This window comes from Rhinoraja longicauda, chromosome 34, assembly GCF_053455715.1.
Source record: "Rhinoraja longicauda isolate Sanriku21f chromosome 34, sRhiLon1.1, whole genome shotgun sequence".
Lineage (NCBI taxonomy): Eukaryota > Metazoa > Chordata > Chondrichthyes > Rajiformes > Arhynchobatidae > Rhinoraja > Rhinoraja longicauda.
The window spans coordinates 21,245,814-21,263,422 of record NC_135986.1 but is presented as its reverse complement, the minus strand read 5'-3'; the positions used below and the strand labels follow the sequence as shown (position 1 = coordinate 21,263,422).

The window sequence follows — 17,609 nt, the reverse complement described above, 5'->3', positions numbered from 1 at the left end:
CCTGTTACTTTCGCCTACTTTAGCTTAGTTTACTTTGCGAATGGTATGTTGGCATTCATAGCAAGAGGATTTGAGTATAGGCGCAGGGAGGTTCTGCTGCAGTTGTACAGGGCCTTGGTGAGACCGCACCTGGAGTATTGCGTACAGATTTGGTCTCCTAATCTGGGGAAATACATTCTTGCCATAGAGGGAGTACAGAGAAGGTTCACCAGATTGATCCCTGGGATGGCAGGACTTTCATATGAAGAAAGACTGGATAGACTCGGCTTATACTTGCTGGCATTTAGAAGACTGAGAAGACTTATAGAAACATATACAATTCTTAAGGGGTTGGAGAGGCTAGATGCGGGAAGATTGTTCCCGATGTTGGGGAAGTCCAGAACCAGGGGTCACGGCTTAAGGATAAGGGGGAAGTCTTTTAGGACCGAGATGAGAAAACATTTTTTCACACAGGGAGTGGTGAATCTGTGGAATTCTCTGCCACAGAAGGTAGTTGAGGCCAGTTCATTGGCTATATTTAAGAGGGAGTTAGATGTGGCCCTTGTGGCTAAAGGGATCAGGGGGTATGGAGAGAAGGCAGGTACGGGATACTGAGTTGGATGATCAGCCATGATCATATTGAATGGCGGTGCGTACAGGCTCGAAGGGCCGAATGGCCTACTCCTGCACCTATTGTCTATGTTTCTATGAGATACATTGTGGAAAGGGATTCTTCAGCCCACCCAGTCCACGCCAATCCCCGATCACCCATTTACTTTTTTACATCAGTTCTATCTTACGCACGATGGCACGGTGGCGCAGAGTAAAGTTGCTGCCTTACAGCGAATGCAGCGCCGGAGACCCGGGTTCCATCCCCACTACGGGTGCCGTCTGTACGGAGTTTGTACGTTCTCCCCATTTGTAAGTGACCGCGTGGGTTTTCCGTGAGATCTTCGGTTTCCTCCCACACTCGAAAGACGTACAGGTTTGGAGGTTAATTAGCTTGGTGTCTGTGTAAATTGTCCCTAGTCTGTGTAGGATTTTGTCAGTGTGCGGGGATCGCTGGTCGGCGCAGTCCCGGTGGGCCGAAAAGGACCTGTTTCCGCCCTGTATCTCTAAACTAAACGAAACTAAACACTAAGGCCAGTTGACAATTTGCTGAAGGCAAATAACCTACAAATCTGCACGCCTTTGGAGTGCGGGACGAAACTGAAGATCTCGAAGAAAACCCACGCAGGTCACGGGGAGAACGTACCAACTCCGTACAGACAAGCGCCCGTAGTCAGGATCGAACCCGGGTCTCTGGCGCTGTGAGGCAGCAACTCTACCGCTGCGCCACCGTGACGCACACTGTCCCTGTTCCACTGCAAGCGGTCGAGTCACAGCGCCGGACACCCAGGTTCAATGCCGACCACGGGTGCTTGTCGGCACGGAGTTCGCACGTTCTCCCCGTGACCCGCGTGGGATTTCCCCCATCCGCTCCGGTTTCCTCCCGCACTCCAAAGACGTGCAGGTGTGTTGGCTAATTGGCTTCTGTAAATTGTAAACTGTCACCAGCGTGCGTGGCTCGAAGGGCCGAATGGCCTACTCCTGCACCTATTTTCTATGTTTCTATGTTTCTATGCGTATTCATGAGTCAGCAGAACACTGGAAACGTGACAGGGATTTTCACTTAAAATGCTAATCAAATTGCTGCCTCGCTGGAGGTTTTTGTTCCTGCAAATCGCTGGCACACGGAATTGATTGCAACGAACGGATGATTAGAAAACAAGAGAGTGCCGGGGAAAGGTCTTCTTCAGGGGAGGAGCGGAGATGTGCGGGAGGCAGCTCGGGGGAAGACCGATCGATGGGAGTGAGTAACTCACTGAGATCGATGGACCTCAGGAAGTGCACCGGTCCGCGTGGCCCAGTTAGCACTGATGGCGCCGAAGGAGAGACGGGTTCAGATTCCCAGGAGTCAACATTCCCCTCGCCCTTCCCAGTTCTCCCTCTATCTTCCCGTCTCCACCTATATCCTTCCTTTGTCCCGCCCCCCCTGACATCAGTCTGAAGACGTTTTTATTCACAAAATGCTGGAGTAACTCAGCGGGTCAGGCGGCATCTCAGGAGAGAAGGAATGGGTGACGTTTCAGACTGAAGAAGGGTCTCGACCCGAAACGTCACCCATTCCTTCTCCCCTGAGATGCTGCCTGACCCGCTGAGTTACTCCAGCATTTTGTGAATAAAAACTTCTTCAGACTGATGTGGAATTCATCGCCACAGGCGGCTGTGGAGGCCACAAGTCAGTGGATACTTTTAAGGCAGAGATGGATGGATTCTTGATTAGTGCGGGTGTCAGGGGTTATGGGGAGGAGGCAGGAGAATGGGGTTAGGGGGAGAGATAGATCAGCCGTGATTGAATGGCAGAATAGATTTGATGGGCCGAATGGCCTAAATCTGCTCCGAGAACTTATGAGCTTGTGAAAGCAAAGCCTGCTTAAGAGGATTAGTGGGTCATATTTCATATGAGTGGGGAGCGTGCAAACTCCGTACAGACATTCTTGCCATAGAGGGAGTACAGAGAAGGTTCACCAGATTGATTCCTGGGATGGCAGGACTTTCATATGAAGAAAGACTGGATAGACTCGGCTTGTACTCGCTGGAATTTAGAAGACTGAGAGGGGATCTTATAGAAACTTACAAAATTCTTAAGGGGTTGGACAGGCTAGATGCAGGAAGATTGTTCCCGATGTTGGGGAAGTCCAGAACAAGGGGTCACAGTTTAAGGATAAGGGGGAAGTCTTTTAGGACCGAGATGAGAAAGTTTTTTTTCACGCAGAGTGGTGAGTCTGTGGAATTCTCTGCCACAGACGGTAGTTGAGGCCAGTTCATTGGCTATATTTAAGAGGGAGTTAGATGTGGCCCTTGTGGCTAAAGGGGTCAGGGGGTATGGAGAGAAGGCAGGTACGGGATACTGAGTTGGATGATCAGCCGTGATCATATTGAATGGCGGTGCAGGCTCGAAGGGCCGAATGGCCTACTCCTGCACCTATTTTCTATGTTTCTATGTTTCTATGACATCACCCGTAGTCAGGATCGAACGTGGGTCTCTGGCTCTGTAAGGGCAGCAACTCCACCGCCGAGCCGCCCCGAACTGGTGCGAACAGATGTTCGATGGTCAACTTGGAGGGTCAAAGTGCCTACAGTTATGTTGCATCTCTAAAACTGACACCCAGTTGGAGAAATAGTAACCGCAGTAACTATTGAAGAAGCAATAATAATTCATAATTAAAAAATCATGACTGACCGTAAATTCCAGTGGACACACAAGGGAAGGCCTAGAATGAAACAAACACTCAATTAATTGGTGTTTCCTATAGATTTACTTTGATTTTTAATCATAATAATAATAATAATCATACTTTATTAGCCAAGTGTGTTTTGCAATGTACGAGGAATTTCATAGCAATAAAAAGCAACAGAACACACAAAACACATTTTTGTTTTAGAGATACAGCGCGGAAACAGGCCCTTCGGCCCACCGGGTCCGTGCCGCCCAGCGATCCCCGCACACTAACACTATCCCACACACACTAGGGACAATTTTTACATTTACCCAGTCAATGAACCTACATACCTGTACGTCTTTGGTGTGTGGGAGGAAACCGAAGATCTCGGAGAAAACCCACGCAGATCACGGGGAGAACGTACAAACTCCGTACAGACGGCGCCCGTAGTCGGGATGGAACCTGAGTCTCCGGCGCTGCATTCGCTGTGAGGCGGCAACTCTACCGCTGCGCAACCGTGCCGCCCGCCACAGTGACTCCTCCACATTCCTCACTGTGATGGAAGGCCCCTTCTTTGTTCTCCTGCAGTCAGGGGCCTCGAGCCTTCGGTTGACGGGACCATCTTGACTCCCGTAGCCAGCGGTCGGGCCCTCCGTGTCGGGGCGATCAAGCTTCTGCATTGGGGGGGAATCTCAGCTCCCCCACGCCGGGCGATCGTATCCCGGGTCGGGGCTGGTCGAACCTTCTGCGTCTTTGGAATTTCCCGACACCTGCTTCTACCCGAGACCGCAAACTCCTCGATGTTGAAGTCCGCAGGCCGCGGTTGGAGCGTCGATCCCAGGCGAGGGATCCAATGGTAAGTCCACGACCCCCCCGGGGTGGGGCTCAGAGTCAGTCTCGAACAAGGCCGCCAGCTCCACCATGTTAGGCCGCAGAGCGACCGTAGATACGAACCGGAAAACAATCGCCTCTCCGACAAGGTAAGAGATTGAAAAAAAGTTTCTCCCGACCCCCCCCACCCCACATAAAACAAACCAGAGAACATTAAAACACGCTAAAAATAACAAAAAGACGAAAAGACAGACAGACCGTTGGCAAGGCTTGTAAAGGGTCTGTACTGAGTGCCCTCGGTTTAAATGTATTTTCTTGTATGCTGTTGTGCACCCTATATGCAGTTTAGTTCAGAGATACAGCGCGGAAACAGGCCCTTCGGCCTACTGCAGTCCGGTAATTCCCGTACACTAGCACTATCCCACACACACACTAGGGGCAGTTCACATGTCTACAGGAGGAGGAGTTGGCTGCGCCTAACGGCTGCGGCTCTCTGGCAGTCTGTTGTCTTTTTTTCTTTTTTTTGTTTGTGTCGGTGTTGGGATGGTTTTTGTTTCTGTTTTTGGCTGTGTATGTGTGGTGGGGGTGTGGGGTGGGGTGGGGTGGGGCGGGGGGAAACCTTTCTTTTATTAGGTCTCTTCCCCGGGGCGCAGCTTGCCCGCGGGGCCTTCCATCGCCCGGCGCGGCTCGGCTGCGGGACTTAACATCGCCGGCGCGGCTCGGCCGCGGGACGTTTCAGTGCCCGGTGCGGCTCGGGCGCTGGACTTAACATCGCCTGGTGCGGCCGCGGGACGTTTCAGTGCCCGGCGCAGCTTGGCCGCTGGACTTAACATCGCCAGCGCGGCTCGGCCGCGGGACGTTTCAGTGCCCGGTGCGGCTCGGCCGCGGGACGTTTCAGTGCCCGGCGCGGCTTGGCCGTTGGACTTAACATCGCCAGCGCGGCTCGGCCGTGGGACGTTTCAGTGTCCGGTGCGGCTCGGCCGCTGGACTTAACATCGCCCGGTGCGGCCGCGGGACGTTTCGGTGCCCGGGGCGGCTCGGCCGCGGGGCCTTCCATCCCCTTGCGGGGGCTGTGCGTGTCGGTTGCCTCGGTAGGGGTCGAGCTGTCTGTCCGTGGGTGCGGGGGGAAGAGAGGGGAAGTTTTGTTGCTCCATCACAGTGAGGGGGTGTTTGGAGTCACTGTGATGGATGTTTGTGTTGGGGTCGGGTGTCCTGTGTTCTTTTCTTTTTTGCTGTGTCTTGTGACTGCTGAAATTTCGTTCAGTGTTTGTGCCGAGTGACAATAAAGTGTTGTTATGTTATGTTAAGTTATGTACGTCTTTGGAGTGTAGGAAGAGCACCAGGTGAAAACCCACGCAGGTCCTGAATTTTTTCATAAGTTCATAAGTTCATGTGATAGGAGCAGAATTAGGCCATTCGGCCCATCGAGCCTACCCCGCCATTCAATCACAGCTGATCTATCTTTCCCGCTCAACCCCATTCTCCTGCCTTCTCCCCATAACTCCTGTTGCCCGCACTAGGGCGGCACGGTAGCGCAGCGGTAGAGTTGCTGCTTTACAGCGAATGCAGCGCCGGAGACTCAGGTTCGATCCTGACTACGGGTGCTGCACTGTAAGGAGTTTGTACGTTCTCCCCGTGACCTGCGTGGGTTTTCTCCGAGATCTTCGGTTTCCTCCCACACTCCAAAGACGTACAGGTATGTAGGTTGATTGGCTGGGTAAATGTAAAAATTGTCCCTAGTGGGTGTAGCATAGTGTTAATGTACGGGGATCGCTGGGCGGCACGGACTTGGAGGGCCGAAAAGGCCTGTTTCCGGCTGTATATATATGATATGATATGATAATCAAGAATTGGCCAACCTCCGCCTTAAAAACATCCGTCAACTTGGCCTCTGCAGCATTCTATGGCAATGGCTTCCAATGACTTTCCTTTGTCCCGCCCCCCTGACATCAGACTGAAGAAGGGTCTCGACCCGAAACGTCACCCATTCCTTCTCTCCCGAGATGCTGCCTGACCTGCTGAGTTACTCCAGCATTTTGTGAATAAATACCTTCGATTTGTACCAGCATCTGCAGTTATCTTCTTATAATGACTTCCACAGATTCACCACCCTCTGACTAAAGAAATTCCTCCTCCTCCGCAAATGAAAGAGGGGAGAGGGAGAGAGAGAGGGGAGGGAGGGAGGGAGAGAGGGGATGGAGAGAGAGGATGGAGAGAGAGAGAGGGGATGGAGAGAGAGGGAGGAAGAGACAGAAAGTGGAGGGAAGGAATGAGAGACGGGAGAGGGAGAGAGAGAGAGGGGAGGGAGGGAGAGAGGGGATGGAGAGAGAGAGTGTGGAGGGAGGAGGAGAGACACTCAGGGAGAGGGAGAGAGAGAGAGAGACAGAGAGAGAGAGAGAGAGAGAGAGAGAGAGAGAGAGAGAGAGAGAGAGAGAGAGAGAGAGAGAGAGAGAGAGAGAGAGAGAGAGAGAGAGAGAGAGAGAGAGAGAGAGAGAGAGAGAGAGAGAGAGAGAGAGAGAGAGAGAGGGAGAGAGGGAGAGAGGGAGGGAGGGGATGGAGAGAGAGGGAGGAAGAGACAGAAAGTGGAGGGAAGGAATGAGAGAGGGGAGAGGGAGAGAGAGGAGGGGGAGGGAGGGGGAGAGAAGGTAAGAGAGAGGGAGAGGGGAGAGAGAGGAGGAGGGAGAGAGGGGGAGAGAAAGCGAGAGAGAGGGGGGAGGGAGAGGCAAGGCAGCTGGCGAGAGAGGCAGGAATTTGCACCCCAGACACGCCGACAATTAACACGGAGCTGCTCAATATGGAGGCGACGTGTGGTTAATCCAGTGTGAGCTGGGCTCCTACACACGGGCCTGCTCCCGGGGGCCCAGCACAATGCACCCTCAATCACAGCATTCATTACAAGCAGGGATCACTCAGTCGCCTCGAGAAGGCCTCCAGCCTCGCACTTTAATCCGTTTAGTAATGAAAGCAAGAAGCACCTGGAAGCTGGCGGGCTCCAGAGAGGAGCGCTGGAAGCTAATGGAATTCCGCTCACCCCGACGCCTCATTTGTATTCCATTTAGGGGAGAACTCGTGAGAGGAATAGATCGGGGAGACGCACACAGTCTCTAGCCCAGACCAAGCTCTTTGCCGCACATGAGAGGAATAGATCGGGCCGAGCGTATAAACATAGAAACATAGAAAATAGGTGCAGGAGTAGGCCATTCGGCCCTTCGAGCCTGTACGCACCGCCATTCAATATGATCATGGCTGATCATCCAACTCAGTATCCCGTACCTGCCTTCTCTCCATACCCCCTGATCCCTTTAGCCACAAGGGCCACATCTAACTCCCTCTTAAATATAGCCAATGAACTGGCCTCAACTACCTTCTGTGGCAGAGAATTCCACAGACTCACCACTCTCTGTGTGAAAAAATGTTTTCTCATCTCGGTCCTAAAAGACTTCCCCCTTATCCTTAATCTGTGACCCCTTGTTCTGGACTTCCCCAACATCAGGAACAATCTTCCTGCGTCTAGCCTGTCCAACCCCTTAAGAATTTTATATGTTTCTATAAGATCCCCCCTCAGTCTTCTAAATTCCAGCGAGTACAAGCCGAGTCTATCCAGTCTTTCTTCATATGAAAGTCCTGCCATCCCAGGGATCAATCTGGTGAACCTTCTCTGTACTCCCTCTATGGCAAGAATGTCTTTCCTCAGATTAGGAGACCAAAACTGTACGCAATACTCCAGGTGCGGTCTCACCAAGGCCCTGGTAAAATCACGAGAGGAATAGATCGGGCCGAGCGTATAAAATCAGGAGAGGAATAGATCGGGTAGATGCACACTGTCTCTTGCCCAGAGTAGGGGAATCGAGGGCCAGATGACACAGGTTTAAGGTGAAGGGGAAAAGATTAAATAGGAATCTGAGGGGGCAACTTTTTCCACACAGAATGTGGTGGGTGTATGGAACGAGCTGCCAGAGGAGGTAGTTGAGGCTCAGACTAACCCAGCGTGTAAGAAGCAGTTGGACAGGTACATGGACAGGACGGGTTTGGAGGGATATGGGCAGGTGGGACTAGTGTAGCTGGGACACGTTGGCCGGTGTGGGCGAGTTGGGCCGAAGCGCCCTTTTCCACACCGTATCACTCTATAACTCGAAAAGTACATTTCAAAACTGTTACCTCGTTGCTAGTAGGTGGAGCTTGGATCAGTTCATCTGCGACACGGTGGCACAGCGGCAAAGTTACCGCCTTACCACACTTACAGCACAGTGGCGGTGCTGGCTCGAAGGGCCGAATGGCCTACTCCTGCACCTATTGTCTATTGTCTATTTCTAAAACTAATACCAAAACTAAACATCCACACAGGTATATATCCAAAAATATTATATATTAGTCATAGAGTCATAGAGTCATGGAGTCCTACAGCACAGAAAGAGGCCCTTCGGCCCATCGTGTCCGCGCCGCCCGTTACCAAACACAGTCTAATTTTAATCCCATTTTCCCGCATTTGGACCGTAGCCCTGAATGTTGTAGCATTTCAAGTGCCCATCCAAATAAATAAATGGATATGTGTGTGTGTGTGTGTGCGTGTGTGTGTGTGTGTGTGCGTGTGTGTGCGTGCGTGCGTGTGTATAGAATAGATATATATATATATATATATACACACTGAACTTTTTTTTTTTTACTATGGGTTTTACAGAGTACAGTGTTTACATTGCTGGTGCAAGTAAGAATGTAATTGTTCTGTTTTGGGACTTACTTCTTCCGGCAGCTCGTTCCCCACACCCACCTCCCTGTGTGTGAAAAAGTTCACCCTCAGAATCTTTTCCCCCTTCACCTTGAACCCGTGTCCTCTGGTCCTCGATTCCCCAACTCTGGGCTAGAGACTCTGTGCGTCCACCCGATCTACTCCTCTCATGTGTCGGGCAGGCGCTGGTTTAAATCGGAGGTGGACACAAAACGCTGGAGCAACTCAGCGGGACAGGCAGCATCTCCGGAGACAAGGAACGGCTGAAGCCTGAAGAAGGGCCTCGACCCGAAACATCACCCCTTCCTTCTCTCCAGAGATGCTGCCTGACCCGCCGAGTTACTCCAGCAGCGTGTGTCTATCTCCCATCCCTCTCATTATTTTATGGACAATAGACAATAGGTGCAGGAGGAGGCCATTCGGCCCTTCGAGACAGCACCGCCATTCAATGTGATCATGGCTGATCATTCTCAATCAGTACCCCGTTCCTGCCTTCTCCCCGTACCCCCTGACTCCGCTATCCTTAAGAGCTCTATCCAGCTCTCTCTTGAATCCATTCAGAGAATTGGCCTCCACTGCCTTCTGAGGCAGAGAATTCCACAGATTCACAACTCTCTGACTGAAAAAGTTTTCCGTTCTAAATGGCCTACCCCTTATTCTTAAATTGTCCCGAGCGTGCGTAGGATAGTGCCAGTGATCGCTGGTCGGCGCGGATTCGGTGGGCCGAAGGGCCTGTTTCCGCGCTGTATCGCTGAAAGAACGGAAACATTGAAAGGTTCACGAGCACTCTTACTCCTGCACACGGACTAATGGGAAGACTTGTACTCGCTGGAATTTAGAAGACTGAGGGGGGATCTTATTGAAACATATAAAATTCTTAAGGGGTTGGACAGGCTAGACGCGGGAAGATTGTTCCCGATGTTGGGGGAGTCCAGAACCAGGGGTCACAGCTTAAGGATAAGGGGGAAGTCTTTTAGGACCGAGATGAGAAAACATTTCTTCACACAGAGAGTGGTGAATCTGTGGAATTCTCTGCCACAGAAGGTAGTTGAGGCCAGTTCATTGGCTATATTTAAGAGGGAGTTAGATGTGGCCCTTGTGGCTAAAGGGACCAGGGGGTATGGAGAGAAGGCAGGTACGGGATACTGAGCTGGATGATCAGCCATGATCATATTGAATGGCGGTGCGTACAGGCTCGAAGGGCCGAATGGCCTACTCCTGCACCTATTTTCTATGTTTCTATGTTTAAGACTTTGTTATTTATGAGGTGCACTTTTGAATGGAAGATTAATTTTCCTTTTCACCTTTTCTCTGGTGGATGTGGTTTGAGCCACCTAATAGGATTTTAAATTTAACCTGCCCTGTACATCCCAATCTCATGCGCTGCCCTTGAAGTGGCAGATGGCTTGTTTTAACTTAGGCTGCGAGCTTAGGGAAAGGTCATAGCCAATTCTCGGTAAAGCCGGCTGCAACATCACTCATTTTCTCTGCGCACAGCGAGGCTTACCGTGTCCTGAAAATAACAGCCAGCAAATGTATGGGCAGGTTAGACAAATTAGTGACCCTTGCCAGGTTGGCCGACGAACATAAATGGCCACCCACGACCCCTGCTTAGGCTGGTATTCGGCCTTTCATAACTCAAAGGCCTGCCACGGCAAACATAGAAACATAGAAAATAGGTGCAGGAGTAGGCCATTTGGCCCTTCGAGCCTGCACCTCCATTCAATATGATCATGGCTGATCATCCAGCTCAGTATCCCGTACCTGCCTTCTCTCCATACCCCCTGATCCCTTTAGCCACAAGGGCCACATCTAACTCCCTCTTAAATATAGCCAATGAACTGGCCTCAACTACCTTCTGTGGTAGAGAATTCCACAGACTCACCACTCTCTGTGTGAAGAAATGTTTTCTCATCTCGGTCCTAAAAGACTTCCCCCTTATCCTTAAACTGTGACCCCTTGTTCTGGACTTCCCCAACATCGGGAACAATCTTCCTGCATTTAGCCTGTCCAATCCCTTAAGAATTTTGTAAGTTTCAATTAGATCCCCCCTCAGTCTTCTAAATTCCAGCGAGTACAAGCCGAGTCTTTCTTCATATGAAAGTCCTGCCATCCCAGGGATCAATCTGGTGAACCTTCTCTGTACTCCCTCTATGGCAAGAATGTCTTTCCTCAGATTAGGAGACCAAAACTGTACACAATACTCCAGGTGCGGTCTCACCAATGCCCTGTACAACTGAAGCAGAACCTCCCTGCTCCTATACTCAAATCCTCTTGCTATGAATGCAAGACCAGTTTCGCCTTTAGTTGAGAGAAACAGGCCCTTCGGCCCAGCGAGTCCGTGCCCGCCAGCGATCCCCGCCCACGGGTGCTATCCCACACACGCCAGGAACAATTTACATTTATACCGGGCCGCTTGACCTACAAGCCTGCACGTCTTTGGAGTGTGGGAGGAAACCGGAGATCTCGGAGCAGACCCACGCGGGTCACGGGGAGAACGTGCAAACTCCGTACAGACAGCACCCGTGGACGGGATCAAACCCGGGTCTCTGGAGCCGTAAGCGCTGTAAGGCGGTGACTCCACCGCTGCGCCACCGTGTCGGCCATTTTAGTTTTGAGATGCTTCCAAGATGGCGCCCAACCCAGACAACTATTTGCGTGCTGGCCACAAAAGCAGATCGACAATCTCAAATGACATCGCTCCGCACTCTTCAATCTCTGTTCCCTCAGCAACATTTCTTCCGTTAACTATGGCCTTGCGCTAAACGTTATGCCCTTATCGTGTATCTATACGAAAATAACTGCAGATGCTGGTACACTATCGAAGGTATTTGTTCACAAAATGCTGGAGTAACTCAGCAGGTCAGGCAGCATCTCGGGAGAGAAGGAATGGGTGACGTTTCGGGTCGAGACCCTTCTTCAGGTCTGAAGAAGGGTCTCGACCCGAAACGTCACCCATTCCTTCTCTCCCGAGATGCTGCCTGACCCCCTGAGTTACTCCAACATTTTGTGAATAAAAACTTCTTGAGTAACTCAGCAGTAACTCAGCAGGTCAGGCAGCATCTCGGGAGAGAAGGAATGGGTCGTGAAGAAGGGTCTCGACCCGAAACGTCACCCATTCCTTCTCTCCCGAGATGCTGCCTGACCTGCTGAGTTACTCCAGCATTTCATGTATCTATACACTGTAAATGGGCCGATCGTAATCATGCCCTGTCCATCCGCTGGCTGGTCAGCACGCAACGAAAGTTTTTCACTGTACCTCGGTACACGGGACAATAAATTAAAACTGAAACTGAAACTGAGGAGATACAGCGTGGAAACAGGCCCTTCGTCCAACCGCGCCCGCGCCGACCAGACTTACCGTGTCCTGAAAAGGACAGCCAGCAAATGTATGGCCAGGTTAGACAAATTAGTGACCCTTGTCAGGTTGGCCTAAGAGAATAAATTACCACGCATTACCCCTGCTTAGGCAGGTAATCGGCCTTTTATAACTGCAAGACCTGTTTCGTTTGTTGTCTTGTGTCCCCTCTCTCTCCGTCCCTCCCCCACCCTGGTCATCGTACTAGTTTCGTTGTCGTCCCGTTGAGTTTCACTGTCTGTATAACCTGCCCCACAGCCAACAATGGACCATTGTGGGCTCCACCTTTCCTTGATCACCGTTGCCTTCTGCATATCTTCCATTCATTTGTTCTCTGTACTTGTATCTCTCTCTCTCTCTCTCTCGTTTCCCTTTCCCCCGATTCTCAGTCTGAAGAAGGGTCTCGATCTCCAGCTTCTTGTGCCTATCTTTAGTTGAGGTTGGTTTATGATTGCCACGTGTAGTGAGGTACAGCAAAAAGCCTTTGCCTGCTCTACAGTCAGAGAAAAGACGAGGTGATGTTTCGTGTCGGAACCGAGATCTTCGGTTTCCTCCCACACTCCGAAGACGTACAGGTTTGTAGGTTAATTGGCTTGATATAAATGTAAATTGTCCCCAGTCTGAAGAAGGCTCTCGAACCCGAAACGTCATCCATTCCTTCTCCCCAGAGATGCTGCCTGACCCGCTGAATTACTCCAGCATTTTGTGTCTAAATCTTCGATTTAAACCAGCATCTGCAGTTCCTTCACACACAAATTCTTGATTAAAACGGATGTCAAGGGAGAAGGCAGGAAAATGGGATTAGGAGGCAGAGATCAGCCATGATTGAATCGCAAAGTGTGTAGTCATACATTTCAGTCGTAGAAACATAGAAACAAAGCAAAATAGGTGCAGGAGGAGGCCATTCGGCCCTTCGAGCCACCAGCGACATTCAATATGATGATCATCATCATCATCATATATATACAGTCGGAAACAGGCCTTTTCGGCCCTCCAAGTCCGTGCCGCCCAGCGATCCCCGTACATCAACACTATCCTACACCCACTAGGGACAATTTTTACATTTACCCAGCCAATTAACCTACATACCTGTACGTCTTTGGAGTGTGGGAGGAAACCGAAGATCTCGGAGAAAACCCACGCAGGTCACGGGGAGAACTTACAAACTCCTTACAGTGCAGCACCCGTAGTCAGGATCGAACCTGAGTCTCCGGCGCTGCATTCGCTGTAAAGCAGCAACTCTACTGCTGCGCTACCGTGCCGCATGGCTGATCATGCGAAATCAGTACCCCGTTCCTGCTTTCTTCCCATATCCCTCAATTCCGTTAGCCCTAAGAGCTAAATCTAACTCCCTCTTGAAAACATCCAGTGAATCGGCCTCCACTGCCTTCAGAATTCCACAGATTCACAACTCTCTGAGTGAAAAGGTTTTTCCTCATCTCAGTCCCAAATGGCCTACCCCTTACTCTTAAACTGTGTGACCCCCTGGTTCTGGACTCCCCCAACATGGAGAACATTTTCCCTGCATCTAGCCTGTCCAATCCCCTAATAATTTTACATGTTTCTATAAGATCCCCTCTCATCCTTCTAAATTCCAGTGAATACAAGTCCAGTCGGCCCATTCTTTCATCATACGTCATTCGGACCTGACATTCAGTGTGGGATTGTGAGACTGCATCGTATCTGTGCAGTACTTAACTTATCACTGGATGTGGCAGGACTGTCGGCTCTTAATCTGCCCTGTTTGTTATGGGATCAGGTAGCTGTTGCAAACTGCTTGTGATGAGCCGAGTCCTGTTGACACTCAGTTCATCTTTACACATCCAAACTCCAGTAAAGGTTGCTCCTATCGCCATTAAAGGTTATCGACACTGCCTCTGTGACCGGGGGTCAATGAAGCAGAAGTGTATAAAATCATGAGAGGAATAGATCGGGTAGAGTGAGTAAACTCTGTATAAAATAAAAGATTATTAAGGGGTTGGACACGTTAGAGGCAGGAAACATGTTCCCAATGTTGGGGGAGTCCAGAACCAGGGGCCACACAGTTTAAGAATAAGGGGTCGGCCATTTAGAACTGAGATGAGGAAAAACTTTTTCAGTCGGAGAGTTGTGAATCTGTGGAATTCTCTGCCTCAGAAGGCAGTGGAGGCCAATTCTCCGAATGCATTCAAGAGAGAGCTAGATAGAGCTCTTTTAAGGATAGCGGAGTCAGGGGGTATGGGGAGAAGGCAGGAACGGGGTACTGATTGAGAATGATCAGCCATGATCACATTGAATGGCGGTGCTGGCTCGAAGGGCCGAATGGCCTCCTCCTGCACCTATTGTCTATTGACCCGTACCTTCTCTCCAGAGATGCCGCCTGTCCCGCTGAGTTACTCCAGCATGTGGTGTCCAACTTCGAGGGAAAGCGAAGGTTAGCTTTTCCCTGAGGGGGGAGGGGAGAAGAGGGATCGCCCGGGATCCCGACTGGTCCTTGATTATGCTGCTGGCCTTGCCGAGGCAGCGCGAGGTGCAATTAATCCTGCTGATCAATGAGGCCATCAGTACTTTGGCCAGTGGTCATACTTTGTTGGTGTCTGCTTGCAGCACGATGCTCCGGTGTGAAACACTGGTCAGCACTGAGCTCGGAGTTTTAAACAGGTAAATCAATCTCACACACCTGTCAGACAGACAGCATAAAATACTGAGGAAGCCATTCAATGGGCCTGTAGGCAGAGATTGCGTGGGCTGAACGTGGCATTGGAAGGAACTGCAGATGCCGGTCCACAGCGAAGACCAAAGATACTAGAGGAGCAAGATGGACCACTCCGTTGAAATCGCCTGCACTGAAGTGCAGTACGCAAAGGAGCGTAACGGCCGCCATTTTAGTAGGCAAAACCCGCCGTTCGCTCTGCCTCTCGCAGTGCAATCAGCGTTTTGGGGGAACAGTATGTGTGATGATGCCATTAAAATGCAGAATATATCTCGTCTATCAAGGGCGTGCAGCGTAGGTTTACTAGGTTAATTCCCGGAATGGCGGGACTGTCGTATGTTGAAAGACTGGAGCGACTAGGCTTGTATACACTGGAATTTAGAAGGATGAGAGGGGATCTTATCGAAACGTATAAGATTATTAAGGGGTTGGACACGTTAGAGGCAGGAAACATGTTCCCAATGTTGGGGGAGTCCAGAACAAGGGGCCACAGTTTAAGAATAAGGGGTCGGCCATTTAGCGCTGAGATGAGGAAAAACCTTTTCAGTCAGAGAGTTGTGAATCTGTGGAATTCTCTGCCTCAGAAGGCAGTGGAGGCCAATTCTCTGAATGCATTTCAAGAGAGAGCTAGATAAGGATAGCGGAGTCAGGGGGTATGGGGAGAAGGCAGGAACGGGGTACTGATTGAGAATGATCAGCCATGATCACATTGAATGGCGGTGCGTACAGGCTCGAAGGGCCGAATGGCCTCCTCCTGCACCTATTGTCTATTGTCTATTGTCTATTGTCACCCGTAGTCGGGATCGAACCCGGGTGCCCGGCGCTGCATTCGCTGTAAGGCGGCAACTCTACTGCTAGGCCACCCTAGCCGTTTTCTTCACTTTAGCAAAACTGTAACTGAATACACTTTACTCTCGGTAATTAAAGAAACTTTAAAGAGACACATCTCTTTTCACGTCTATAAAGGGCAGTCAATTTGTCCATGTGCAAAAACAAACGCATTCAAAGTCATTCACATTTTTTTAATGTATCCACAAGAACCATCTCTCCACTGAACAGTACGGATACGAAGGGCCGAATGGCCTCCTCCTGCACCTATTGTCTATTGTCTATTGACACAGAGTGCTGGAGTAGTTCAGCAGGTCAGGTACCATCTCTGGAGAGCTTGGATACTGTAGGTGATGTTTTGGGTCGACCTTCTTGAGCTGGTGTTATGGTCTGAAGATGGGTCTCGACCTGAAACATCACCTACCCTTGTTCCCCGGAGATGCTGCCTGACCTGCTGGGTTACTCCAGCACTTTGTGGACTTTTGTGCATCTGCAGTTCCTTGTTTCTTCGTGTCAGAAGCAAGTTGGATTGTTTGTTACGTGTATTTTTAAAGATATCTTATCTTTTTCGATTTTCGATTTAGAGATACCGCTCGGAAACAGGCCTTTCGACCTACAGATTCCACGCCGACCAGCGATCCCCGCACACTAATGCTGTCCTGATTATTACCTGAATGGTGGCCAATTAGGAAAAGGGGAGATGCAACGTGACCTGGGTGTCATGGTGCACCAGTCATTGAAAGCAAGCGTGCAGGTGCAGCAGGCAGTGAAGAAAGCGAATGGTATGTTAGCATTCATAGCAAGAGGATTTGAGTATAGGAGCAGGGAGGTTCTGCTGCAGCTGTACAGGGCCTTGGTGAGACCGCACCTGGAGTATTGTGTACAGTTTTGGTCTCCTAATTTGAGGAAAGACATTCTAGCCTTAGAGGGAGTACAGAGAAGGTCCACCAGATTGATCCCTGGGATGGCAGGACTTTCATATGAAGAAAGACTGGATAGACTAGGCTTATACTCGCTGGAATTTAGAAGACTGAGGGGGGATCTTATAGAAACATATAAAATTCTTAAGGGGTTGGAGAGGCTAGATGCGGGAAGATTGTTCTCGATGTTGGGGAAGTCCAGAACCAGGGGTCACAGCTTAAGGATAAGGGGGACGTCTTTTAGGACCGAGATGAGAAAAAATTTCTTCACACAGAGAGTGGTGAGTCTGTGGAATTCTCTGCCACAGAAGGTAGTTGAGGCCAGTTCATTGGCTATATTTAAGAGTGAGTTTGATGTGGCCCTTGTGGCTAAAGGGATCAGGGGGTATGGAGAGAAGGCAGGTACGGGATACTGTTGGATGATCAGCCATGATCATATTGAATGGCGGTGCAGGCTCGAAGGGCCGAATGGCCTACTCCTGCACCTATTTTCTATGTTTCTATGTTTCTATGTCCCGCACACAATTTACAATTTTTACTGAAGCCAATTAACCTACGAACCGGTACGTCTTTGGAGTGTGGGATGAAACCGGAGCTCCTGGGGAAAAACCCACGCGGATCACGGGGAGAACGTACAAACTCCGTGCAGACAGCACCCGTGGTCGGGATCGAACCCGGGTCTCTGGCGCTGTGAGGCAGCAACTCTACCGCTGCGCCACCGTGCCGCCCATTTCATTCTCAAAATTAAATGGAAGGCCTAGATAGAGTGGGTGTGGAGAAGATGTTTCCACTAGTGGGAGAGTCTGGGACCAGAGGGCACAGGCTCAGAATTAAAGGACGTTCCTTCAGAAAGGAGATGAGGAGGAATTTCTTTAGGCAGAGGGCGGTGAATCTGTGGAATTCATTGCCACAGGCGGCTGTGGAGGCCAAGTCAGTGGATATTTTTAAGGCAGAGATAGATAGATTCTTGATTAGTGCGGGTGTCAGAGGTTATGGGGAGAAGGCAGGA

The 17,609-nt window shown here is 50.4% G+C and overlaps 1 protein-coding gene across 1 annotated transcript in view; it reads right to left on the bottom strand.

The window, feature by feature from the left end:
• The window catches only part of LOC144609245 (ADP-ribose glycohydrolase MACROD1-like), a 794,541-nt gene that overhangs the window by 39,518 nt on the left and 737,414 nt on the right, over positions 1-17,609 (bottom strand). The window contains exon 7 of the mRNA XM_078427668.1: positions 3,266-3,296. Within this exon, the coding sequence (XP_078283794.1) occupies positions 3,266-3,296 (31 nt within the window). The remainder of the gene's footprint in view (positions 1-3,265; positions 3,297-17,609) is intronic.